This window comes from Harpia harpyja, chromosome 5 (assembly GCF_026419915.1).
Source record: "Harpia harpyja isolate bHarHar1 chromosome 5, bHarHar1 primary haplotype, whole genome shotgun sequence".
Classification (NCBI taxonomy): Eukaryota; Metazoa; Chordata; class Aves; order Accipitriformes; family Accipitridae; genus Harpia; species Harpia harpyja.
Window position 1 is genome coordinate 73,501,050 of NC_068944.1, and position 27,448 is coordinate 73,528,497.

General features: G+C 39.2%; 1 protein-coding gene across 1 annotated transcript in view; it reads right to left on the reverse strand.

Moving 5' to 3' along the window:
- FAM135B (family with sequence similarity 135 member B) overlaps positions 1–27,448 on the reverse strand; it is a 212,262-nt gene that overhangs the window by 43,262 nt on the left and 141,552 nt on the right. The window contains exons 6-7 of the mRNA XM_052788410.1: positions 26,652–26,825; positions 16,124–16,250 (exon numbers count right to left, since the gene is read on the reverse strand). Of these exons, the coding sequence (XP_052644370.1) occupies positions 16,124–16,250; positions 26,652–26,825 (301 nt within the window). The remainder of the gene's footprint in view (positions 1–16,123; positions 16,251–26,651; positions 26,826–27,448) is intronic.

The following is a 27,448-nucleotide window of genomic DNA, read 5'->3' on the forward strand; positions in this document are numbered from 1 at the left end:
ATACACACATACACATATGGTGTAAATTCTGACCTCCTAAACAAAATGATACAGTGGAGACATCAAAAAGGGCCTTAGTAAATTGTCCTTTCTGATTAAAGAGAGTCCATGCTGCTTGCTTACAGATAAGGAAAGTAAATCCACTCCTGTTGCTGTGATCAAACAAGGACCCCTGAGTTGAAGAACTGCCTTGTTATTACACATCGCTGCAGGCAACACGCATAAAACCAGTCAAGTTTTAAAAGGACACTTGTTAACATTTTTTTGTCTTTCCCACCTGCATGTACACACTCACACATACAGAAGGAGATCCTCTTCAGTGGCATAATGCAATTGTGCCATTAGAATTGGCATTCAGGATAACAGAAAATACCAAAAATGGTTTGATTCAACTTTTATACATAGCAACAGGGAAGGATATGTTCAGCTGATGCTCTGGCTGGGGTGTAGATGGCTTTATACTGTGTAATCATGCAGTTTAGCAGCTGGCAGAGGAATTTTTCTCTTTGCATCAGTGCTATGTACTGTCTGATACTAAATACATGAATAAATAAATAAATGTGTGCTTCCTAGGATTTTATAACATTCTAATAGTTTTGTTTTAAAAAGTTTGCAAATAATTATATAGGCAATGATCAAAGCTCTAACACATGTCCCAGTTTGCTCACGTAGGACTGGTGAGTTTAGTATCTAGCAAAACTTTTATATCTGGACTGTAAACATGTCCAGCTCAGCTTATCACCCTTGATTCCCTTCATAACACATAGAGAGAAACAGGCATTTTTGGAGCACAGTTCATCCCCTCTATCTCAAATGTTGATGTTATAATGCATTATCCCTTAGAAATGCTCCTTGCTATCCACAGACTGTGCATGAAGGAAAATTGAACTAGAAGCTCGGATGCAGACAATTCAGAGATGGACAGAGAAGTTCCACCCCATCGCTTACTAAAAAAAAAAATAATGAAAGTAATTCATACAGTTTTGAACTGTCCTTTCCTAGTGAACTGTGACATTTTAGGGCTTAGAGGTAACAGAGCTTCTAATTTAATTTACTTTTTTAATTCTCCAGGTTTTGGAGCAAGAATCAGGATTTAATTGGGGGGTTATGTTTATGCTAGCCTGGAAATACTGAAATATCAATGGCAATAAAAACAATACACAAAGATTAACAGGCTCTGTTTTTATATAGTGGTTATCATTTATAAAATCTGAACATCATAAATAAGTCAGTACCATTTTCTGTGTTTTACATATGAGAAAACTAATGCTCAGAAAGATCATATGAGCAAGTCTTCCCAGGTGCAGGCAGAGGCTGAGAACTGCAGGGCATCCTGAATTTGAATAGATATTTTCTTCCCTCAAACAGTACAAAAGTTTCAGACATAATGATTTGGATTCTTCACCCAGCAGTAACTGCTGGCTCCAATGAGCTGACAACCAGTCCCAGAGCATGTATTTGTCTGGGTCTAGTGTGAGCTTGGAAATCCTCCAACTTAGAGAAAAAGCAGGAACTGGGGGGGGGACCTGGGATGGAAGTGAAGAGGTGAGCAGGGAGTGAAGGTCCCATCTTGTGTTGTCCCCACAGTGTTCCCTGCAGGAGGGTATGGCCATGGATAATACAAGAGCCAACTGAAGATACTTTGCCACAGCATGTGGGCTGGTTTGGACCTGACAAACAAATTAGTTAAAACCAGATCTCTTGCAGATGCCATTTCTCTCATAGTGTTTGTCACAATATACTACTAATCACAGTGAACTTCTATCATACTGCATGCACCGAACTGCTTGGCTCAGTGTTGCTTTCTGATGCAGAGACCCAGAGCAAATGGTCACTCTGAAATGCTCTTTATTTAATAAAAGCAACAGCAAGGACCACAGCTTCCTATTTAGAAATGCCAGGCTCCTATTAAATACTGCCAGTCACTGCTGGAGAGAAAGTGACTTCAGGCTTTGATCTGTTCACGTATGACTAGAGCTACAGAAATAATTGATTTTACAGTTCGATGCCCAAATGGGGAAAAAAAGAACACGTTGGGTCAACTTAGAAAGAAAGTATTTCCTTGTTCAGAGTGAAATGAATCACCCCTCTTTTTTTCTTTTTTTTTAAAGACATTTTTAATACTGATTGCAAGTTATCTGATTATTGTGGCTTTACATTTCAAGACTTGTCACTTAAGCACCATGACAGACCTCGCACACCCTCTTAATGCGCTACAGATACAAATTAAAACATACCTTAAACTTATCTGTACATTTTGAAGCTAGATAAATTGCCATGTGCTGAATCATATAACATAGCACAGGATGCCATAACAATTTTTTAAGCTCGGGAACAGTAAATAGTAGGATGCAGAGAGGATGTTCATATGGAAATTATATTCCAACCTACTATAATACATGCCTATTTTACAGTTTCCCACAAAGGTGGTGGACTGAACTCAGCGGTCGCATCACCCATTCCTATCTCTGACCACAGAATTTGGGCTCTCCTGCCCATTAGCAAAATAGCATACCAATGGGCTACAACATAGAAGAGAATTAGGCTGACACTGCATCCTCTGCACATCATCCCCTTTTGAGAAATAACACAAGTTGCACTGTAATTGTCCCACTGCTACTCCATTTGGGCTTTCTGAAATTTGGTTCCTTTTTTGCCCTTCCAAAATGTTCACAGAAATTGCCTCAAAATTCAATATCACAGTGATCAAACATTTGATAAGTCCTGTTCTTAAGGTGGAGTATTATCACTGGAATCAGAGGAAGAGTGTCCTGACTGATATCTTGCCACTAAGCACAGGATCAACTCAGCAGTGTCATTAAAGAAATCTACCTATAACAACCAATCTCGGTCCGTTTATGCAGCAGAACATGACAATGAAAACTTAGCTTGAGCCTAGTGAAATTTCCCAAAAAACTGTGTTTGAGTTGTGTGAAGACCTTGCAACAGCAGCACATGAAGCTGCCAAAAAAGCACAACCACTTTGCATCCTGCTGCTCTCTTAAAATGAAATTATACTCAGCTACAAATATGTCCATATATGAAGAAAGAGTTAATTACTTCAAACACTGGACCAACAACTTGTCATAAGATAAGGGATGGATTTTTAGTGTTACTGCAGCCTGAAAAAATTGTTTATTTTGAAGACTATGTTCCAAATCTGGAGGTTGAGTAAAAGATACCAGTGAGAAAGTTCTGGTACTTATGATGCTGGTGATACAGAAATCACGCCCAAGTTATACACATCAGTAACCTGAGTTAGAAAAATGTATTTGAATTGAAGGGTGAGTTCATTGATGCAGCCTATTGACTATGTATCAACATTACCTATAAGCTGAGCAGAGGCAAAAAGAGCCCACAGCTAGCAAGTGGGGAATTTGGTGACAAAATGGACATGGATCCTGGTCTATGGGGAAGGAGAAGGGGAAATTAGATGAAGACATAAGGCTGGAGTCTCACTTTAGAAGATGTGCAATAAGAAAAGTGTGGAGATGGATTGCTGGTTACTCCAAGTAGTATTCTGTTTCTGTATCTCTTCTTTCATGACTGTTCTAAGACTTACAAGTAGAAATAGAATTTGCTTCTCGGATATTGAGATAAGTGTGTTTGACATTTGCACAGAAGGAAAGATTCAAAGGCAAAGAAAGGGATCCTCCTGTCCAAAGAAAGGAATATATAAAGAACCAGGCAGTACAAAAGTGCAGAAAGGATACTAAAAAGACTATCAAAAAGCAAGCCCCACTTAAATGAGGTGATTAATTTCCTCATTTCCAATTCATATTTTGCAGAAAAGACGTTTACGAGTTTAATGCTGCCACAAGCAAAATCTGAGGACCATTATTCAAGCATCATGCAATATAAAATAAGATATATTTCCTTTTCTTGGGGAACCTAGAATTCAAAGACAGTGGACCAAAAAAAAAAAAAAAAAGACGAAACAGGATGTCTGTGCATTACAGCATTTGTCTATATTCCCTATCAATCTAACGGCCTAGGCCTTTGCTCTAATCAAGACCCACTGGTATTAGCTGTGGGGAACACATATCTACTTTCTTGCAAAATAGCATGGTGACATCAAGAAACTGAGAAGGCTTGAGAATTATTTTAATAGAAAGTGTGCAGAGACATGAGCCTCTTGGGATTTGTGATATGTTGTCATTCCTGCCTATGAACTGGATGTTTATGAATTATACTGTTTTCTTTTCAGACTTCTTCTGCAGGTGGCCAAGATCACTTCGAATCCTGTCATTCCATTCCCACTGGCTTAGCTTCTGAAATGACTTTTACAATAGGTATTATATGAAAATAGTTTCCTAGTGGGTCATTTTAATTCTTTATCACACAGTCACAGGAGAGAAGGGACATGGCACCAGCCATGCCCACCCAAATCTATGTATTTGAGAGCTTTGCCCAGAATTCAGCGTGGAGGTGTCTATAATCAGAGTAGCTGCTGCATGCCGGTTAATTAGCTCTGTCTTCACAAATTGAGATAAAAATTACAACACTATTTCTGATCTCTTCCTCAGCTTGGTAAATTTAAACATTAGTAACACTGTCAAACAATGGCTAAAGAGGAAATATTTAGTTATTTAGTTGTCTTTTGGCAGTGACAAATTACTTCAGCCTTTATGGGTTCATTTTTTTAAGCAGTTTGACATTTTGTTACTAAGGGAGATTTTTTATTTTATTGTTTCTTTCAGTCTGTTACACAGCCACAGTGTTACCAAGTAGGTTCCTATGAGTCATATGCAGGTGGGAAGAAATCATGTCTCTATTGATAGCAGTATTATTTTTTATTATTATTTGCAAATGTTCTCTCATATCCCCCTCTTTCTACTTGGTTTATGATTGACTACTCATTTTTCCCGAAGATGTGAGCAAATATGCTGATTTATATAGGCTTTGTCAAACTGGATCACAAGTCCAACGAGTCTTGTGTTTTGCAACCAATCATAGTTAAGTATCAAATACTCACTGAGGAGACAGAGGTAAACAAAGAAAAGAAAATCCAAACTTAAGCCCTGACAACTTCAGAAATTGCATGCTTTCAGGCAAAGTCTTCCTCAAATTGCCCAAATATTGGTTTATGCCACAGCCCTCACAGTTCCCATCCTTTCTGAACAAGAACTGTAGGAACTGTCAGTGCTGTCATTTTGCAGAATTGTGGCAAATCCTACAAAGATCACAGAAGCACCTTCTGGCAATGTTTTATACCAGCTATGTTATGGTCTATGAAAATGGAGAAAAAAAGAATCTTTTTATTGGTTCTAAATATGCTATTTTTCAGGTTACCTGAATTTTTGTCCATTATTGTATTGTGAAAAATAATCAACAGAAGATCTCTTGCAAGATCCTACTCCAAGGTTTGTTGTAAAACCAAGTAAGACCAATCAACTTCCATTCCTTCCCCAGTTATTTTGCTGAAGATAATTCTGTGGCTAAGAGAGTTCCATCACTCAGATAATTCAAGTTTTCAAAGTGATCAAATAAAATCCATTGGACTTTTCTCTTAGCAGTGTTTCACAACCTGTTTTTTTCTGGAGTATTACTTTATTTCAACCAATCACACCCCAAAATAATCATTACAGCTCTGCTTACAGGCACCTTCCTTCTTGCAAACAATCAGTCTGCATAAGAACTGCTCAGCTTTGGCCTAGGTGCTATAAAGCTTGTCTTTTTTTCTGATGTTGGGGAATGTGGTTTCTGTGCCTTTTGCTGCCAGGAAACAGCTCAACGTCTAATGCTGTCATTATGCTGCATTCCTGAAGTCTTCAATTATGACACTCCCAGGCAATGAATCATTTATAGCCCTTTGACGTGCATGCAAACATACATCAAATTGCAAAGCCAATTATAAAACAATATACAGACCTTTTTATCACTTCAAAAATCTACAATTGCTATTTTAACACTGAAACAGAAGTAATGGCTAATCAGAAACTTTCCTGGGTATGTTACTTTAAGGCAATTATATTAATTTGCTATAATTTACTGTAACAAAATGGGGAACTTTTGAATAGCTGGAGCTGTATAAATTTGCAGAATTATTACATTTTCACAGGTTCATTTTCCTAGCCCAGTCGACACGTCCTGTATTATGCACAGTACATATACCAGCCCTCAAGTAATTTACACTCAAAGACAGTCAAATTTCATGAGCCATGAGTAGCTTACCATTTATTCTGCAGGCCATCATTTTATCTTTTTAAATAAAATACTTCTAGTAAGTTCAGTAGAGGAGAAAGAAGGTTTGACTGACAGCTCTGGAGAGTCAAACTGTATTTGTTTATAAAAGAAACACAATATGTAGAGCAGAAACAGTGCTTTACCACCACCAGGAACATGATTTAACACTGCTTTGGAGGTACTCCTCTGTCCTGTTCAGGCTTTCTCCCTTGCTTCTCATCAGCCAATTTTGTCTACTAATGCCAGGTAGACCTAATTCCAACAGAGATGTTGCAGATTGCTTCACGACCTAACAAAAACTTGTGAGATGACAATTACTTTTGGTTTGGGTCATCAAAGGGCAGACATATAGTGCCTTCAACTGACTTTATGGCTTTCTCTGGAACATCTTGGGAGACCTTACTGCAGCCTTTCAATACTTAAAGGGGGCTTATAAGAAACATGGGGACAGACTTTTTAATAGGGCTTGTAGTGAGAGGACAAGGGGAGGGGTAATGGCTTTACACTGAAAGCGGGTAGATTTAGACTAGATATAAGGAAGAAAGTTTTTACAATGAGGGTGGTGAAGCACTGGAACAGGTTGCCCAGAGACGTGGTAGGTACCCCATCCCTGGAAACATTCAAGGTCAGGTTGGATGGGGTCTGAGGAACCTGATCTAGTTGAAGATGTCCCTGCTCACTGCAGGGGGGTTGGACTAGCTGATCCTTAAAGGTCACTTCCAACCTAAACTATTCTATGATTCTATGAACATGACAAGGAGGAAAAGGATGGGAACAGGCTGTTGACCTTATCTGACTTACTAGAAACCAGAGGCTACAGATGAATGATACTGCAGCTCCTTCACACTTCATGACACATCCAACTATCCTGGGATAATATAGTGACAGAGTGCACAGACAGAATCAATGCACCAGACCCTACTCAAATACCACACTATGAAACTGGGAACAGCAGAGGTAAATACTATTGTAAAACCAGACTGACTGGAAGCTTGGTTTTCAAGGTTTGTGCCAGTCAATGAAGTAGTGTAAGCTCATATGCATCTGGCTGTGTCTAGCTTACCCTAAATAAATCTATAGACCCAGATTCTCACCCAAATACTCATGTCTAACTGCCTGAATACCCCCACACCTTTCTCAGTTATGCCAAAAGCTTCCTTGAAGTATTACCCAATTCTGCCCCCCCAATTTTATTTTGGTTTTGCCACTCATCAAAACATCCCAGCATGGACTCTGAACATGTGATTAAGTCAAATCAACTTTGGGAGAAGTTATTCTTGTACTGAAGAGCTTCTAAAATTATTCTTATCTTGCCATGAAGCTTCAAAAAATGCTTTATCTATATTGGCTAAACTTTTGTCTAATGTTATTCACCTCTCTCTGGCAATACTTCTGAGACTCATAACACACTGACCCATCTCTATTCTCTTAGCCCATCTTTTTCTGTTTGTCAGACTGCTGAAATGTGTTCCTCAGAGAACTTCGTGAGATCACTGGAGGAGGGGCAATCATTTGTGCACAAGCTGATGTTGCAGGCACTGCGCTTCTAAGTGTTCCTCCCAAGGACTGCACCAAAACTTACAATTCATATTAACTGTGAAACTGATTCTTGGGTCATTATGACTGGCGTGATGACTTTGAACAGAGGTACAGGCTCTTGCTGTCACTTGAAGATTTGTTTCCACAAAACAAGACAAAGTGGTTGGAAAAGAGGGAATCTCTTTTCTCATTCCCCAGTCCCTGAGCTGCTGTCTGGGACACCTGCCAATAGCAAAGGGTTAGCTTCCAGATGATGGATCTTGACTGTGGTGTTGTTGGCTTCTGTGCTCCTGTTGGAAAGGCCATCAGCTTGGAAGCTATGAGAGTTGATTAGGTCTCCTTTCAAGAACTCTTTCATCATCAGTCAGTGGGAATTATTGTAGTGTTCTTTAGGGCATATAAAGATAATTTTTCAACAAAGTACCACATGGAAAAAAATACTGAGAAGAAAGAAAAACTGAATCATAAAGCACTCTATCAAAAGGTAGAGAGCAGCCAAGTCCACTTCCTAAAGTGAAGAGTAGAAAGGCTGTTCCTTATGCTCATGCACTCCATTTCAGGGAAGAAAGAAAGAAACATCTGTCCCAAGCCCCCTCCTACAAAATTCCTCAAAAATCAATGTTGAAATCTGTAGAAAGGGAAAACTTTAACTGAAAGAATGTTGGTCAAGTGAATGACTGTACAAACCATATCAGTGGATTTCAGGCCTAAAGTGAGAAATTATGGTGATGGGAGCCAAATAAGTTCTTCAGTATGTAACTCTAATAGTAGCTGTGAAGGAGAAATAAATTCTCCATGCTCAGTCTGCATTTTACCATGCACAACTAGTCTAAATTAGCCATAAAAAAACTACTTTTCAGTAATACAAGTCTAGGTGTGACTGACTTTTTCACAGTGGTATGCAGAGAAACAGGGAGATTTGTAAAGAGAATGCAGGAATCTGATTCTTTCCAATACATAAGCATTGCAGAAAAATAGCAAAAAAATAGATATGAAAAGTGGAACTTCCTATGCAAATTCTATTGATTTTCAAAAGGAACCGATTATCAGTCCAATATGAGCAATTCCTGAGGATTTGCTCCAGAAGGAGGCTCTGTCACCGTCCCGTCTGGAGTTTCACAAGAATCTCCAGATGATTTCATGATATTTTCATCAAACACCCACAATGAAAAGATTGCAAAGCTTTTCAACATCATGTTTTAGGCCTAATCCCAAATTAATCTCAGTTTTGAACTCTATCATAATGCAGATCATTGCCTTGCTGTACCCTGCATATGCCAGATCAAAAAGTAAGAGCCACAGAAAAGAAATATGCCAATGATTAAAGAAACCAGTTACTGTCACATTATTAGTTACCATGTTTTCTGCTACAGCTAGGAAATCATTTAGTTCTTTCTAAAGATCAGCCATTTATCTTCAGGCAACTGGAGATTAAAGACTTCATCAGTAATTATCACAAATGGTGCCCTGAACACACTGATTAAAGGTACTTGTCATTATACCTTATAAAGAACAGTATATCAGCTCTCTTACTATTTCAGAATAATTATGCGTTGGACTTGTGCTGAAGTCCCAATCACAACTAATCACCATTTGCATAAGCAAGACACTGAAAGAATCCTGTTCCTTTAAAATCACACATGCTAACACATGAAACGTGCTTTCCATATCACACTCACACCAAAGCAGAGAAGTCTAAGACCAAAAAAAACCCCTTTTCCTTGTAAAATTAACAATTCCAGATGAAATTCTGATGTAAACTACACTTCTGCAGTCTCGATTAGTTATATGGAGTAATTATAAGTAAAAGCTATTTTGAATACTGGAGTTTTTTAAAATTTGATCTTTTTTTAAATGTTGAATAATATATGCCAGCTATCTTACATACTCAAGTTCTAAATAGGTAAAATCAGAATCTTAACTATGCCTCAGGTTTGTAAATAATCAGGCATTGTTTGTAAAACATCCCCCTTGGTATGTAGTTAAGAAAAAGAAAAAAAAGAAATTAAAAAAAGGCTTGGCAACTTCACAGCCCTCTAAACATCAGGTGCCTTTTTTTCTAGCAGGAAGTAGAGAACGTCTGATAGTTTCAAACAGAAAAATACACATTCCCCTTCCTTTAAAATGAAGCAGCAGAGTTTTAGTCTTTTGCAAAGTTTTAATGCTTTTGCAAAGCTAACATCGTTTTATTCTGTGCCTTGCCTTGCCTTCCCTCACCCGTACCCCTCTCCCTCAGCCTTCCCCTTTCCCCCTCTCTCCCTCTCTCTTCCTCCCCCCTGCCCCCCTTCTTTCTCAAACAATTTTGTTTTGGGGTCAGGACACAGCAGGAGCCCTAGGAAAAAAAAGGAACAATGGAATTAAGTTAGAAAGACGTCTGCGGTGCCAATAAATACGAAAAAGGATAACAGGAATCTCTACATTAAGGTTCCTATATCTGAAGAGGAATGAAGTTTGCAGCTATGTATTCCTCTTCTCCCAGCTAAACTGGGATTTCAGGGCATACTACAATCCCCATAATGGATCCTACATGGGCTATTCTCTGATGCAGAACCTTCCTTTTTCAAGACCTGAAAAAGTGAAGTATTGTGGCCAAAGAGCTATAACTATACAGAAGAAAGGAAGAATAAAACACAAATGACTCCCATGTGATATAAAAATGTGGGTTTGAAGAATGCTTTGGTGTTAGGCTGAAACAGCCTAGGTTTTCATATGTTGCTGAAAAGAAGAAAATATTAGCAAACTGTCTGTGGAAAAGAACTCTTATCATCAACACAATTTTATTTGAATGACACTCCTAGTTCTTGTATTATGCCAGGCATAAACTTTATGTCTTTTGGGATAGCTACGTCAATGCTAGATGGAAGAAGAACACCTCTTATCAAACACCAGTGCCTTATTAATGGGAAGTTATATGATTAATAAATCTGATTACTTAGAAGTCAATTAATCTGCAGTGCAACTGCTATCCAGGTGAAAATAAGATTATTGTGAGTATGGTTTATTAATAACACCCAGTATGTCACTGACACAACTTGATTATAACACAGCAGGCACGTAATGCACAATATTTCAAAGACATTAAAACAGCCTGACAACAGTGGGTACAGAAGAGGTATGTGGCACAGGGTAAGGCATAAAACTCCTGAAGTGTAAGTGACCATTCAATTTTCAATTCCGCAAGGAACATTTTCTTTTTATTTTATTGTAGATGTAGGATCTGTATTTTTCGGTGTCCGACTCTTACAGCTGCTGAGATCACCTGAAAGCATGAGTCAGTGTGAGGTTCATATACAGACCTTGTAACATCCGAAACAACCCCTTGAACTTCCTCACAAGGAAAAGCAATTTAGCAGACCCAAAGGGGAATTCAGATGTCCCTGAGGGAAGCCAGTCACACACAGCTCATGAGTCTGTTTCATCCCACTAGGTCTCCCAAGCCTGCGGTAGATATGATCCTATTTTGAACATACTGTTAATCTACGGTGATATATATTCCCTGTGAGTATAGGTTATGGGCTGAAGAGGGCTTGGGAAAGTACTAGCACGTTTTCTTATTCTGTAGATTGTTCTCTACTAGTTTTTTGACCACAAAAGCATCTTCCTTCATATTAATCTGACAACAAAAAAATATTTAATTAAGAAATATCTTTGTTGTCTTAATTGTGCTTGAAAGGCAAAGTATAGTATAGATAGAAAGAAAATACTAGAGAGGGAAGGAAGGAGGAATGGAGAAAGGGAAGATCCTTGTTTGCTGGGTAGATGACTGGGAGGAGAGAGGAAAACTTAAAAAAAAAAACAACAAAACTTAAATAGGATTAATTATTATAACTACTCTGCTAAGCCAGGACATGAGGAAACTGTCAGCGGTGTTCAGAAGCCACTTGGGGAGAGCTAGGGAAAATGCACATGTACAGTCCAAAGCCACTGGCATTTAATTAGTCTCCACACTGAGAAGTCAGAAGTGCAGAATGAGGAGCATTCAGGATCTATCATTAAGCAGTAGCACCTCTGCAGCCCAAACACAGAAGATCAGCTCAGGAATTGGCAAGAGGAGCTGATGATTGATAACGGACTTTCTTTAGAAATCAAGGTAGTCACTTGCATTGTCAGCAAGGAAAAAGCAAATCAACTACTTCCACAGTCAATCTATGGGCCTAAAAAGACAATTAGCTTTCTAATGCACCCGTGTTTTATGAGGAAGAAAGAGGTAAAATGGGATGTATGACCTAGAGTTATGTCAAGATATGAGTCCTCTACTTTGTATTCAAGAGATGTCTGGAAAACATGACTTAGTAGTATTAACATCAGATTTCAGCACAATTCTGGCTTTTCTGAAGGCTTAGCACTACTGTAAATCCGGCCACTACTCTACTGAAGCTATGTGTTCAAATCTTGTCTGAACCATGTGTGGTAGGTTGACCTTGGCTGGCTGCCATGTGCCCACCAAGCCGCTCTATCACTCCCCTTTCTCAACAGGACAGAGGGACAAAAATACAACAAAAAGCTCATGGGTCAAGGTAAGGACAGGGAGATCACTTACCAATTATCGTCACAGCCAAAACAGAGTCTACTTGGGGAAATTAATTTAATTTATTACCAATTAAACAGAGTAGAATGAGAAATAAGAACAAATCTAAAACCACCTTCCTTAAGGGCACAGCCACCTGCTCTGTCATGGGGTTCTTCATGGGCTGCAGGGGGACAGCCTGCCTCACCATGGTCTTCCCCACGGGCTGCAGGGGAATCTCTGCTCCGGTGCCTGGAGCACCTCCTCCCCTCCTTCTGCACTGACCTGGGGGTCTGCAGGGCTGTTTCTCTCACATTTTCTCACTCTTCTTTCTCACAGCTGCTGCACAGCATTTTTTCCTCATTCTTAACTATGTTATCACATAGATGCTACCAACACCACTGATGAGCTCAGCTTTGGCCAGCAGTAGGTCCATCTTGGAGCCATCTGGAGCTGGCTCTGTTTAACACAGGGGCAGCTTCTGGTGTCTTCTCACAGAAGTCACCCTTGCTCCCATCTCCCTCTGCTACCAAAACCTTGCCACATAAACCAAATACACCACGCTACTAGCACATCTACTGACTGTGATGACACTAGTGAGGGCAAAGTTTACTTCTGTAAGCCAGTCTGCTTCATGACTTTGTAGAATTTGTGCCAAACCTATGAAATTGAATAAATTGCAGAGTTTGTAAGTACCTCAGACCCAGTGAACCACCAATTCACTGAGGTTTTAAGCCATGCATCTCCTGGACTTGAGGAAGAGGGTGCAATAGGAATGATTTAGAGTTCCTACCCATTACAAGCTTCCGCTTAAATGGAAGTATTCTGGAAAAACAATCTGGCTGCAACTGTGGGGGAAAAAAAGCTCTTTTTGGTTTACTCACAACAGGCAAATCTCAAATAAGGAAAGTCTCAACTGTTAGCAGTATTACAGAGAACTGAACAATTGGATTCTGTTCCCTAGAAAAGACATCAGACAGAAGACACTTGCCCTGGAGATGCATCTTAAGAGCTTAAGCATGGAGACTTCTCAATCAAAGAAAACACAGAAATGTACATGAAATTAGAAGGATCCAAACTCAGCTTTGCAGAGATGAAAACAAAACAAAAAAGAAAAAACAGGATAGACCAATATTAACTGTTTCACTGCATTTTACGACATAAAAAGGAACTAACCAACATCTCTTTAAAATTCATTTTCCCATGTCCTGCTGCCCAGTGAAGCTTTGTCTGCCTTGCAAGACATGATATATTAATTGTTCTAGCCTAGATTTAGCCAGTTGCATCAAATCAGAGTAGCTTACAAACAAAAAAAACGTGTGGTATATCTTGAGTTTAGGTATTCAACAGTTACTAATTTAGACATGCAGTGGGCAAGGTCCAACCAAAAATATATATAAAGTGAGTAGAGAGGTCTGCAGTTTTCACCTAATGAAAAGGGTAGGATCTATTCTCATGCCCACCGAAAGCGATTGCAAAATTCCCCAAACCTGGACAGGTCTATAGTCCAACTGAAGTTACATTTAACAAACACATTCAAACATCCTGGAATGGAATTTACAAATTTGTAAAGGGAAGTAAACTTGACCAGTGCAAAGCATTGCAGCACTGTAAGAAATACTACTTCTCTTCCTTCAATCCCTTATGGCTTGATATGAACTCACACATAAACCAGCAGTCAGTCACAAGGCCCTCACTTGGAGTTAGGTTTATCCCCACAGCAGTTTCTTTTCTAGCTCTGAATTTTTATTTTTTACATGAAACCAAGAGAAATAGTCTTTGCTCATTATCATACATCATGGATAGCATATGCAAAAAGGCCATCACAGTCTATTAAATTAAAATGCTCAGATCAAGAACAGATCTCATGACTTACAGAGGTCTCTGAAGGTAAGAAAATGCACATCTGACCATGTGGAGGTGGAATGTGTCGCATTATATTTATGATTGCTTGGTGTATGATGTTCTGATGACTTGCAGGGTAGCAGAGTGCTAAAGCCAGTTCATGACAGACTGCTTTCATTTTGGTATTTAACAGGTCACCTGCTAGGATAGTAATTATTGTGTTGGGTCTGGCTGAGATGGAGTTAATTTTCGCCATAGCAGCACTCGTAGTGCTGTGCTCTGTATTGGTAGCTAGAAAGGTGTTGATAACACACCAGTGTTTTGGCTACTGCTGAGCAGTGCTTGCACAGCATCAAGGCTGTCTCTTCAACATCTCCCATCACCAGTAGGCTGGGGGTGGGCAAGATCTTGGGAGGGGACATAGCCAGGACAGCTGACCCAAACTGACCAAAGGGATATTCCATACTGTATGATGTCTGCTCAGCAATAAAAGCTAAGAGAAAGGAGGAGGAGGGAGAGCATTCGTTACTATGTTTGTCTTCTGGAGCAATTGCTATGTGTACTGTAGCCCCACTTCCTGGGAAGCGGCTGGACATCACCTGCTGAAGGGAAGTAGAGAATAAAAGTTTTGCTTTATTAAACTGCCTTTATCTTGACCCATGAGTTTTTCCTTCTTATTTTCTCCCCCCTGCCTAGCTGAGGAGGGGAGTGGTAGAGCAGCTTGGTGGGCACCTGGCATCCAGCCAAGGTCAACCCACCACAATTATGCTGTCATTTAAAAAAAAAGAAAAGAAGAAAAAAAAGTCCTGTAATCAAAGAAGATTAGTCAACAGAAATAGGTAGAAAATAGAGTTTGCAGCTAAGGAAAACATTTGGGAAGGAAATAAGGTTTCCTACTCACAGCAGACTAAGATTTTTCGATGGAAAGTAAAAGAAAAAATGGGAGTGGAGAGTTAACCTTTCCATTTAGCTTCTTACAATAGAGATTTGTCCAGAGGATAATGAAAAGTAGGAACCACTTTCCAAAGAAGCCTCTCTCGTGTGATGTACAGAGATGCACAGAGATTAGTCTACAAAGACAAACACTTGAATCAGTTATTTAAATTTATATGATGTGACTGTCTACCAGAGAGGCAGAGGTTGAGGTCAGTTTGTTTACCAAAAGCATACAATGACCCAATGGTTCGGATAGCAGCCTCAGGCCAAACATTCTCTCAGCCTGAGTTAATTCCCTTGTAGTTCTTCTGCACTAGCAGCTGTAGGCTAGCATATTTTTAATATTTATACAGAAGAGAACAGCTTTGACAGGAAAGGTTGAGGGAAGCTGAGGGCAGCATGTTAATCAGAACCCTTAAATCAGGGTTTCCTAACAAGTTAATGATTCCAATATTCTGGGTTGAGTTTCTAGATCTGAGGAAGCATTTCTGACAAAAAAACCACCTCAAAGCTAGCACGTAAACAAACAAACAAATTAAAACAATTAATCATTATTTTCCAAACAAACAACTTTGTACTAAAAATTGCACAACAAGCTCTCCTCGTCACCTGCGGTAAGTAATAAGATCGAAGGCATACACTAACTGTGGGATCTGCCTTGAGTAAGGCAATGTGCGTAACACCCCGTCACCAACACACACAATACTCAATACTCCAGACACCAACCCTTCCTTCACAACATCCGTAATAATGACTCAAGTCCTCTGGCTGTCTAACATGAGACCTGAAAGCAAGGATCTTTTACTGAATAATTAATTTCACCTTACAGGAGACACCTGGTCAGGTGAATCCTGCCTTAAAAGTATCATTGGCTTTCAGGGGTATATCCATGCATCTTGAACTTTTCTGAAATGGTTCATATAGGTGGGGACTGAACACCAAGGAACAGTGTATCCAAGTGCCAGGTGGCTCATGCAGAAATGTTTGAAGGGTTCTTCTTCCAACAAAATCCCCCTACTAGCAATATAAACCAGGGCACGTTCTTCACAGATAATGTGGACACTCTGTGTGACCAAATGGAAGTAAGACATCATTGTTCATCCTCCTTACCTCTGAAGAAGTGGGTTTGCAGTAGCCAGCTCCAAACACCAGATTTTCTAATGACATACTGGACTGGTCTGGTCCCGCCTCCAGGTTGCCTTTACCAAGCCATGAACCTTTCCCTGGACGAGCAAAACTAAAAGAAGAAAAATAGAGAAGAAAAATAATCAGAGCAGCATTGTTAGAGAAAAGTCATTGTTGTCCCAGTGCTATTTCCTTTCTTAGAAAATGTTTGCAGTTTTGGTTTTGGTGGTGGTGGTTTTTGCTTTTCTTTATTTCAAGCTAACAGTGTAAGTCCACGTTTCCCTTTCAGAATGAACATTGTCCAGTATGCACTAGCTCAAATGATGTGAATGGAGTTTGCTTTCCTGGCATTCAGTCCAGTGGCTTGAGTGTTATCCTTCACTGAGTCCTTTCTCTGCTGTCTTACAGATGTTTTTCCAGCATAACATCTCAACAATAGAACCTTTCTGTCTACCCACATAGATAATACTCTTATCCAACTTCTCATCACCTTGCATCTTGATTGATGCAACATCTTTCTCTCTGGCTTTAACCATATTAGCCTTCCTCTTTGAACTGTGCACGACCTCTCTTCACTATCCATATCCTTTATAGCTCATCGCAATCTTTTACTACAGGTTGGAAGTTTAGTTCCCACTTCTCACTGTCTCATTACATAACCTTCCAGTACTAAAATGAGAAGACTTCAGTCCAAAAATTGCATTTCATTTTGCTGGCTGCAGTCCATTTATTTGGGATGCGTTCTCCCATACCCATGTGCAACACGAATTCTCTGTTATCCAAATTCTTCCTCAAAAACCAGGCAGAATTTAATTTGTTTTAGTGCTGAGGTCATTACCTCTCAGTGCTGACTAGTGTGGTCACAGTGTTCTCTTCTGACTGTATCTGTACGTCTCCTATCTTATAGCATGAACCCATTAAGAGTGGAACATCTTGTTTGGTGTTTACTCAGCATCGAGCTCACCAGAGTCCTGATGCATAGCTAAGGCTCTTACTCTGGATTAATCTGAGCAAATGTCTACATCCCAGCTAATGATGTAGGCTGCCTTTATATTTGCTGGAGAGGAATTGGCATTTCCGTGGTATGAGTCATCTCTTTCTGAAGTAGTGATATCAAATAGGTCAGACAAATTTCACCCTCAAATTGCTTATTTCTTATTGTGGACTATAAAGAGAGGCTAGGATGACTGCCTCATAAACAACTGAAGTTAGGTGAGATAAACCCCACTGTTAGTCCCTGTGATAACATGTGCTGTACATAAACTACATCAAGATTTCAAGAGAGAAATCAGGCTACTTGTGGTGAATATAATGAGCCAAATTACTGAGTCTAAATGGTGATGCAAGTAACCATAAGTGTTCCTAAAAAGCATGTAGGCAAAGGTGGAATTGAAATAATGAACTTCAGAGACAAGAAAAACACATTTGCTGTTTGTGCTCAATGCAGAGGTAATGCCACCGAGTTCATGCTACAGCTTCCAGACTGGGATCACCATCCAGAGGCACCTGATACCCATCCAGGCATCCCAAATTACATCATACCCAGGAGACCTGGTCTCCTTGAATGAACAAAAACTTCCAAGAAGCACAAAAAACATTTTAAAATCATGATGTGCCAGAACTAAAAGCCACAGGGCAGTGTCATTCATTTTGCCAAAACTTTCCAATCTGAGGCTATTCCTCTATGTAGATGCACAGGGCCACAACAGCTCAGATCAGTCTTAATTCATGGATATCTACACCTGATTCATTTTTAAGGACAGGTAAGAGTCCTGGCTGCTGTACAAAAACATACGACAAAAGAAAGGATGCTTATGCTAAGGATCCAAGACAAAAGAGATGTGCAGCAATACTTGTTATCACCCGAATAACAGGTGAGGTTCTGATGTGCAGGGAAACTCATTGATGTGTGCAACATCAGAAAAAGAATCTCAAGCAAAATTAGGAACTGGACCAGTTTCAGAAGGTTAATCACAAATCCCTGCCTCGCCCCTAAGTCAAAACTGCTGTTTGCTATATATCACTTAGCATTCATATACTGACAAAAAAGACATCCAGACATCCTGTAAGGGGTAGGGTGCTGTAGAAGACCTTAGCACATATCTGGCCTTGCTTATGTATGCATTAATTTATGTGATCCAAGGAATTTCCAGCTGGCTAAGCAGCATGAAGTCTTTCCATGTATTTCCTACATGCAATATCCAAGATAAAAATAAATAAATAAATGAAAGTAATTTCAAACAGCCAAGGGAGAAACACTGCTCTGAATAATTTCAGCTGTTATTGGATGATGTTTTCTGCCCTGGTCTGCTGGAAAGGCTCAAGAAACAGAAATAAAAGATGATTGCGTGGGTATCAGAGAGAGAAGCTTAAACAAATGTTGCCTGCACACAAAAAACTCCTCATTTGAATATTAGCAAAGCTTTCAAAGGTTTTAAGGCCGAGAAAAGCACTTTTTAATGCGTTTTTTATTTATTTATCTTTTGCTTTTACAGCAGAGAAGGGATTTTAATCTTTTGGTTTTATGGAAATTGATTTCACATAGCACTGTAAAACAAAAACCTTTTTTGGGAAACCTGCCAAAATGTCATCTGTCTGTTGAGGCAAAGTTTAACTGGAAGGCTTACAAACTGTTGAGGTTCCTTTAACGCTTTCTGAAGTACGTAATACTTGCAGACAATTTTTATTAGCAATAACAGGTTAATTAGCTACATCAATTCTTTTTCTGTATTTATTTTTACCAATTATTCCTGCAACCATACTTATTTGTATGAATCTTGAACCTTGGCTATTTACATGTCCATTTGGACTATCTACTTAATAGCATTGATTTAATATCAACATTTAGATCATCATCCTGTATGTTAACCTTAACTTTTATTTGGAGTCAGGATAAAAAAGTTAAAAGAGGTAATGTGTCTGAGAGAATGAACATGTGTGCAGAATTATTAATATTTTCTGTGAAAGAAACAATTTTTTTTGCCTATTTTTTTTTTTTTAGAGCTGTTCTTTTGATGACCTTATCATAGAATCATAGAATCATAGAATCATTTCGGTTGGAAAAGACCTTCAAGATCATCAAGTCCAACCATTAACCATGCCCCCTAAACCATGCCCTGGAGTACCCTGTCCACTTGCTTTTTGAATACCTCCAGGGATGGTGACTCAACCACTTCCCTGGGCAGCCCATTCCAATGTTTGACAACCCTCTCAGTAAAAAAATTTTTCCTAATATCTAACCTAAATCTCCCTTGCCTCAACTTGAGGCCATTTCCTCTTGTCCTATCTCCAGACACCTGACAGAAGAGACCAACACCCTCCTCACTACAACCCCCTTTCAGGTAGTTGTAGAGAGCGATAAGGTCTCCCCTCAGCCTCCTCTTTTCTAGACTGAACAGCCCCAGATCCCTCAGCCGCTCCTCATAAGACTTGTGCTCAAGGCCCCTCCATGAGATGTCTTTATCCTTCAGAGGAGTCTCACAATTCTTACAGCAGCCATCTATGGACACATACTATAGTAAGCTGCCTTGAAAAGTCCAGTTGTTTCCTGTGGTATAGCCTGCAAGATACCATCAATAAAAAATTAAGAACTTTCTGACTCAGAGGTTATATTCAGGCAATTATTTCCAGCAGTCATGGTTATCCTCTATGAATCTGTGTCCATGCCTTTCTGATTTATACTTTTGGCCTCTGTAACATCTTTTGGAATGAATTGCACGTTGTAATATGTGCTGCACTTTCTGGTTGTTTTGACCCTGCTATTGGAGAATTGAATGTGGCACCTCTTAGTTCTTGTATGGCACAAATTGTTAAACAATCATTCCCTGTTTTTTATCTTCTTTGGACAATTCTCTAACATATAAACAAGATGACAGTTCCCTAGCATAAGAAATGCATTGGCCTTGATAAATGTTAATTCAAATGTGTTATTGAAGTAATTCAGAATAAATGCTTTAGGCAAGTTTAATAAAACATAATATTCCCTTTGAGATTAAATTGCCCCAAAATGAAATAACGTTTTTTTAATTTTTCATTCACTTTTTTCAAAATGAAGACCTTTTGGGGTTTTTAGTAAGCAAAACTTAATTTCTTCACAAATTGTAGTTTTCAGCAGAATGGGGCAAAAAAATTAACAGATTGGGACCTGAATCTTGCTCGGGGAAGAAAACCTATCTTGCACTATATGAAATGGTCAAACTGTGAAAAAACAACCAACCAAACAAAACACATCATCACCTCATTTCTAATGACAAGAAATTATAATCTTGTGACTGAACCAGGAGTGGCAGTTCAGGAAATGAACTTGCATCCCATTGAGGCTGGATCCTATGGAGAAATCACTTCTTTTTTCCTCAGTCCCTTATGCATAAAATATTACTGATTTAAAAAAATGAAAAATATAAGTAAGACCCATAGAAATAATACACCTCAGAATCAAACTGTCACATTCTCCACTGACTGCACTGTTTGCATTTCACCAGGAACTTCCTTCTAACTCCCACAGATCAGGAAAGATGTAATGCACAACACTGATTTCCCTCAGTGTTTAACTCAAAATTTTAATATAGCTTTTGGCAAATTACTACTGGCATGTGGCTATAGGGTACATGAATGATCTGCTATTTATTTTTGAGAATAATATATGGATTTTTATGGACTGTGCTCCTCTAGACATGTTTCTCTCTTACACAAAGAGTTTCACTAATGTTATAATCAGTGACTGTAAAATGTTCTGAGCATCTTGGGTAAAACTGATAAGATTTATTAAAATAAAATTTGTAATGGAAACAGATATCTCTCCCTAGATCCCAGAGTCAGAGGGGGAATCTGTTTTGAAATTTCTAGTGATTTTGATTGCTGGAAAATGCTGGTTCATTTGTCCTGAACTTAACCTTAGTTGCTATAAAACCTGAAATAGGTAAGTCATGTGGTGATATTTATTTAGTTTTGGGTGGGATTTTTGGGGGGTGGTTGGCTTTGGTTGTTTTTTTTTTTTTGACTCAGAAATAGTCAGGTTTTTCTTATGTGACTTCTCAGCTGGTAGCTCAGGAGAATGGCATGTCAAAATGGAGGTTTATCTTTGCAGATACATAACAAACAGTAATAAAGAAAAGAAAATTCAAAGGAAAAATCATCCAGTTATTATGCAAGAGTTCCTAGAGGAAAAAAAATATAAACCAGTATTCTTTTAATAAACATATTATGGAAGCAATAGCTCTTTACTGCATAAATATTCCATTTTCTTTCTACAGATTAATTTATTTGCAAATAGGATGGAGAGGGAAAATAAGTCATGAACTTTACTACCCAGGATTACATCTGTGGCAGTTTCAGATATAAGCTGCCCATTAGTAGGTGCCAGCTACACTTACAATTGTAGAAAAATTGACCTGCATGATCTGCACCCAGATTCAAGGTGCACAGGGTAGTACAATGTGTGTATCACATATATCTATATCAGTCATGCTTTTGAGGAATAGAAGAATGCCTGGGAATAAAAGAATTTAGGCAAGAGAAAATTGCTCAAGGATGGCCAGGGTTGTCCTGATTCATCAATGCAGTGGAGCAGAGCAGAACTAGGTCATGCCTGAAACCTTTAAATACCCTGTGTCCCTTTGATTCTGTTCCCTCTTCCCAGAGCAGAACAAGCTTAAGGCACTGAAAAATTCAGTATCTGTGTCTTAGTTTCTCCACCTGCAAAATTTGTGTTATATTATTTCCCCATCTCAGTTGCCACCAAGATTTCTTGTTTCTCATACAGTGATTTGGATGTGGGCAATGAAGAATTCGATGTTAACAAGTAAAATCCTGAAAGGCGACTTTGTTTTTCACATAGACATATGTGTGAAAGTGGGGAAGAGAATAGAAAGTTGAGGAAAATACAGAAAGCTAAGGAAATGAAACCCCTTTCTTGTGTAAACAGGAGAAAAAAAGTTTGCCAGGTGCCTGATGAAGGATCTCGCTTATCTGCAGCAATTTCAAGTCTTGCTGGTTTTTTTCCCTTGGTGTTTTTTTTTGTTTGGTTGGTTTGGTTTTTTTTCAGATAGATTGAAAATGTTTTCAGCTGAAGCCCAAGAGCCAAAGTAAGACTGCAGATGCTTCATCGAGAGAGCTGGATTCTGCACAGTCCTTAGATAAAGCATAGCTTTGGGTAGACCATTCTGTACAGATAGTAGCAGTCTGGTGCTGAAACACAGCTCTCTCATTTCCAGAAAGCTTTCAGGGGAAGAAAGTATAAATCATCTGAAGTCACTGATAAATTTTCAGTAGAAGACATGCCAACCAGATCCTGTTGTCCATGCTGCTTAACAGGAAATACAACATAAAGGGCATTGGTTTTGGTGCAGGAAACAATGTGCGTGTGTGTCAAACTATGTATTGGGGTACTTGTTTCAGAGATTATTTACAAGCTTTATTTTTACTTATAAACAGTAGCACATGCTAACTCCTCTCGGGAAGGAGTGGTGCAGAAGTCTATGGAATTAATGCAGCAGATAACCATGTTTCTTGCTGTTTGCTTTCTAAATGAGTCCAATATAAAGAAGGCACTGAGATCACAGCATGCCTGAGACTAAGTAGACCTGTACACCATAGACATAGATGTATTCCTTTGGGAAAAGCAAAAGTATTTCTTGAAGTCTGAACTATGCTGGAGCAAAGTGCCTTTTCTAACAGCTGATGCTGGGCTAATAATGGCTGGTTCTACTTATAGACTGGACCAGTTGCAAAGCCAGTGACAAGGAGCTAAGGGAGAAGTCAATGCCTCAGGCCAGAAACCAAACTGATCCATACAAAACAGAAAACCAGAGTCCAAAAGCTCTAACTCCTCCTCACCTTCCTCCTGCAACCGCCTACTCACATTTAACCTCTGGAGCTTAGGTAAGAGAATAAAAAATATATTTGAGCAGTTTGTAGAGGCCAGTGCATTCAGCAGAGGAGTACTCTCAAGCCTGAACGTCATTTACTTTTTCTGTTTATCTTTTGACAGACTTGTTAAGATCATCTTCTGTCATCCTGGGTAAAATGAGGTCACCCTTTACTTTCCGAAGAGAACTGTCATTTCTGTGATGTTAGGAGAGACGTGCCAGCCAACGCCTGCTCTATATTCTTGTCTATTTCTCCCACATCCCCAAAGTCTGAAAATACTGCTCTGTGATCTGCAGCTGCCAAAAGCATTCGGTGCAGACACCACCGCCCTGCACAGCAGCTGTTGCTGTGGGAGAGCAAGGGGCTTGGGGTCTGCAGCAGCACAGTTTGAGCCCTGTGTTTTGCAAGCAGTGGTGTGACAATGTCCTGCTGTGCCTGGTGGAAGGGTTTGGATGTAGGGCAAGATGCAGGTGAGGGGAGCAGTGTTTTGGGTCGAGACAATATCTATCGCAACCACTGCACCCTACATCCTTGTTCTCTCCTATTATTGGACTCCTGCCTGGAAAACCAAAGTTTTGGACTTGGCCCCAAGCTGTCCAGCTTCCCCAGCCACTTCTGGGGGCCTTTTTAGAGAAGTCAAACAACTCTAAAGGTCAAAAAGTTAGAATTTTTAACCAAGCTCTGGCTCAGTGCTCTGTAAGGACAAGTCAAAGCCACCCAACCCTTTCGCTGCTGCTCAGAGTCTGCTCTGCAGCAACATTTCAGAGGGATGCACCTGCCCAAGGAGCCAAGAGAAGAGGTGATGCAAGCCCCAAAGCATCCCTCCATGCTCCTGGTCATCCCACATCTAGACCAAATGTGATTGCTGTAGAGATAACAGAGCTGGAGGTAAGTTGACTGCAGGTCTGCCTCATCACCTTACCACCCAGCCTCTCACCTCCTTAGTAAATGCATAAAGCCATTAGCAGTTGGCATGAATTGGGACCCCATTAAAAAGCTGAGGGTAATACTCTTTAGAAAAGCTGAATCACAAAATTTCCATCCAGAATCCTGCAAAAGGTCCCAGAAACATGATTTTCACTCATTCGCAGTTTGGTAAGAGGTGAGGGCTTAGAAGTATCAAACCTAATGTATATTTATTATATAAGAATTATTAACCAGGACAAACATCGATATCAAAATGTTCACTTGTCAAAAAACAGGAGGTAATGGAGGCACCCTGGCAAGGTTTGCCCAACAGCAGCTATTTGTGGGTGTACATTACCCTGCAGGGAAAGGCCTGAATCGGTCTTGCTGGTTTCCCTACTGTTTTCACTGTTTCAATACAGACGACAGGGAAGAACTTTGGGGAAGAGTATCCGATTTGCCAACAGAGACAACAAAATATGAAAAGCTGAGTCCACAGGGCTTATGTGAGCAGATAGCTGTGCTTCAGGCAAAGTTGTTTTCCAGGATAACTTCAGGACAGCAGTGAATTTCTATTTTACATAATGTGTGATCTTTATTTTCAGGGTAAGTCTAGAACTGTTGTTGTTTTACATTTAAGTGTATACATATGTGTAGAAATAATATGTATATACATGTAAAGTACATACTATGATGGGACAGCTCAAGGTAGCAAATCAAAACACAGTGAAATACTGCATAGATATTTTTTCCCAGACAATGCAACTCTCTGGTGTTTATATTTCTATAATATGACAAAAAAGACTTTCCAGTCATTCAAGTTCTATTGTGTTACAAAAATAAAGATCTGATTTTGCAATTAAACCTTTTTTTCTATGTTCCAAGTAAACTCCAATGATAAGTGGTAAGCAGAAAAGCTCTGAGCTGTGACAAAAACAAGTAAGTTTTAGTTGGCTGGTTTTGTTTCAGAACGCTTGGAACTGGCATTTCTTTTACACTGGTGTCTTTACCCTGATTTATATTTAGAGAACACATGATATAAAAACTCTTTGGGTTTTGAATATTTATCAAGAAGAAGATAAATCTTCAGTATCACACTTTAAAATTATTTTACTGCCTTACGCAAATGAGACTCTATATTGTGTTGTCAAAAATCTTCATTCCACTGCATTAAGTAAAAATATTGTATACTTCATAAATATCCACAAAATAATATTTTAAAAGCTGTACTAATCTGACTATGGAACAGTTGCTCATCACGAGATTTATGCCTAATAACAGTAACAAGTCTCTGCAGCTCCATTCATTAGAGGATAACAGAGCACTGAAAACAGTCATTAAGCCTGATAACTTTTTTTCTTTCATCCTTTTATAGAGTAGAACAATGGGCAAATTATCTGAGCAAAATTATCTGGTTAGAAGTAGTCTGTTACAATCTAATTCACTATTTAAAAAGTCAACACATAACAGAAGAGAGATATGGCAGTTACCTGTAACTCAGCAACAGAAGGAAAGACAGATATGTCAGTCTGATCTACTAATATGACTAGCATCACTGTCACAACTCAGCCTCTTAGAATCTTAATTCATTCTATGGCGTTGTGTACAAGCAATGCCTTTATATAAATGGTGAACTGAAGCAAAGATGTATTAAGTCAAAACACAAAACCTGAGAAAAAAAGAATCTGCAGGTTCATCTTTTCTTTGTGACACAGTGCTATTTGCTCTTTGCACAACATTTGACAAACTTAAGTGTCTCCTGGTCATTTGGTAAACAGCAAGGCCTTGCTGGAGTAAGGGAAGCTGAACTACACTGAACGCTTGTCCTGGTTTCAGCTGGGATAGAGTTAATTTTCTTCCCAATATCTGGTATAGTGTTGTGATTTGGATTTAGGATGAGAATAATGTTAATAACACTGTGGTGCTGATAAAACACTGTGGTGTTTAGCTGCCTGCTGGGTTAAACCACGACAACACTGCATTTTGCTTCAGGACCAAAGGAGTTCCCTCCCTCTTAGCACTCTTTATCTCACGCAATGACAAGATTGGACACAAAGTAAATTGCCAGAAAGACCTTTGCTTCCCCTCGCCTGCTCTAAGTATTAGAGGATATTGACCTCCAGCCCTGTTTTATTTGAAGGAGTTCTGAATTATTTTCTTGTCATTACAAATCAGATAACATAAATCACACCTAGACCCCATGGCAGCTAGTATTATACTGCTGCATGGTTAAATCAGATGATGCTGCAAAGAAAAAATTCAACGGAGCCTTATCCAGTACTGACTCATGCATGCCTCCTTCCAGCCATATTATGAATTATGCTAATGCACAGAGGCCACAGATGAGATTAGAGTCCAACTGTCCTAAATGCTTTAGAAAACAGCAGGGGAAAAAAATGTAAATGCTCTTAGTTGCTTTTAGACTAAAGAGGAAAAACAGCCAAGAAGAGAATTTTCACTTTCTTCATGTTACAGATGGGGAATAGAGAGATCGAGACTAATCAAAATTTCTGAACCTCTTCCCAAAGATTTTGCTAGTTTTTGATCATATCCCTAGTGTTTTATCAAGGGAAGGAACCTGTGTCAGAGGCTGGCTCTAAACCCCAATCTCCAGAATCCTAACCCAGGACCAAAAAAACTTCAAATTAAATTATTCTCTCTGCTTCTTCTATATAGTAAGCAAATGAACTCAGAAAAGGAATCTCCTCTGCCTTTCAACAGACATTTCTGTGTCCTTTACCTGATCAGAGGCTGGTGTAATGCTACCAGTGACGCATGCACCGTGACAGATATCACTGACAGGTGGAAATAGTCAAACATGACAGGAACATGGTGGTGCAGACCTCTCCGGGGGTGGAAGTGAAGACACAGTGTACGGCTGCTGATCATGGGGATCACTGGAACATCTCTCAGCCTGGAAGAGAAAGAGGTTTACAAAGGTTGGGGAGAGCTTGAGTTGTCACAGCCTGTGACATGCTACAGGCAGCAGACTGGGAAATGGCTTGAGGTGAATTTTTATTACTTCCCAGCTTCATAGGGGTTTACATAACTGATGTCTTGTGTTGTACTTGTGCCTAGCATAAATATAAATAAATATAAATATACATATACATACACATATAAGTCCAAAAATAAATAACAGATGTAGATATAAATATACTGTATAAAAGAAGAACAGATGTGATGTAATTCTGATTTCCCCTGGTGATTTTTCTTGATGTCTACCTATGCAATTGTTCTGGGGACATTAAGAACTAAGGGGCAGAAGGAAATGCATTTAGCAAACTGCTTAGCTTATTTGAGTGTTCATAGCCAGGACAGCTCACTACTTGTGATTTTCAGTGTAAGAACAATCAACTCAGGCAATCTATGAGAGTTAGAAGCAGTCCCGCATCAGAAAGAGATGAAAATATTCAGGGTACCTTTCCAGATAGCTGATCTTATGAAAAACTTTTTGCAAGAGGCCAAAAAAAAAGAGTAGGTGAAGTAACTGCAGAGAAACAATACAAGTTGGACTGGCTTCTCCTTTTTTCATTA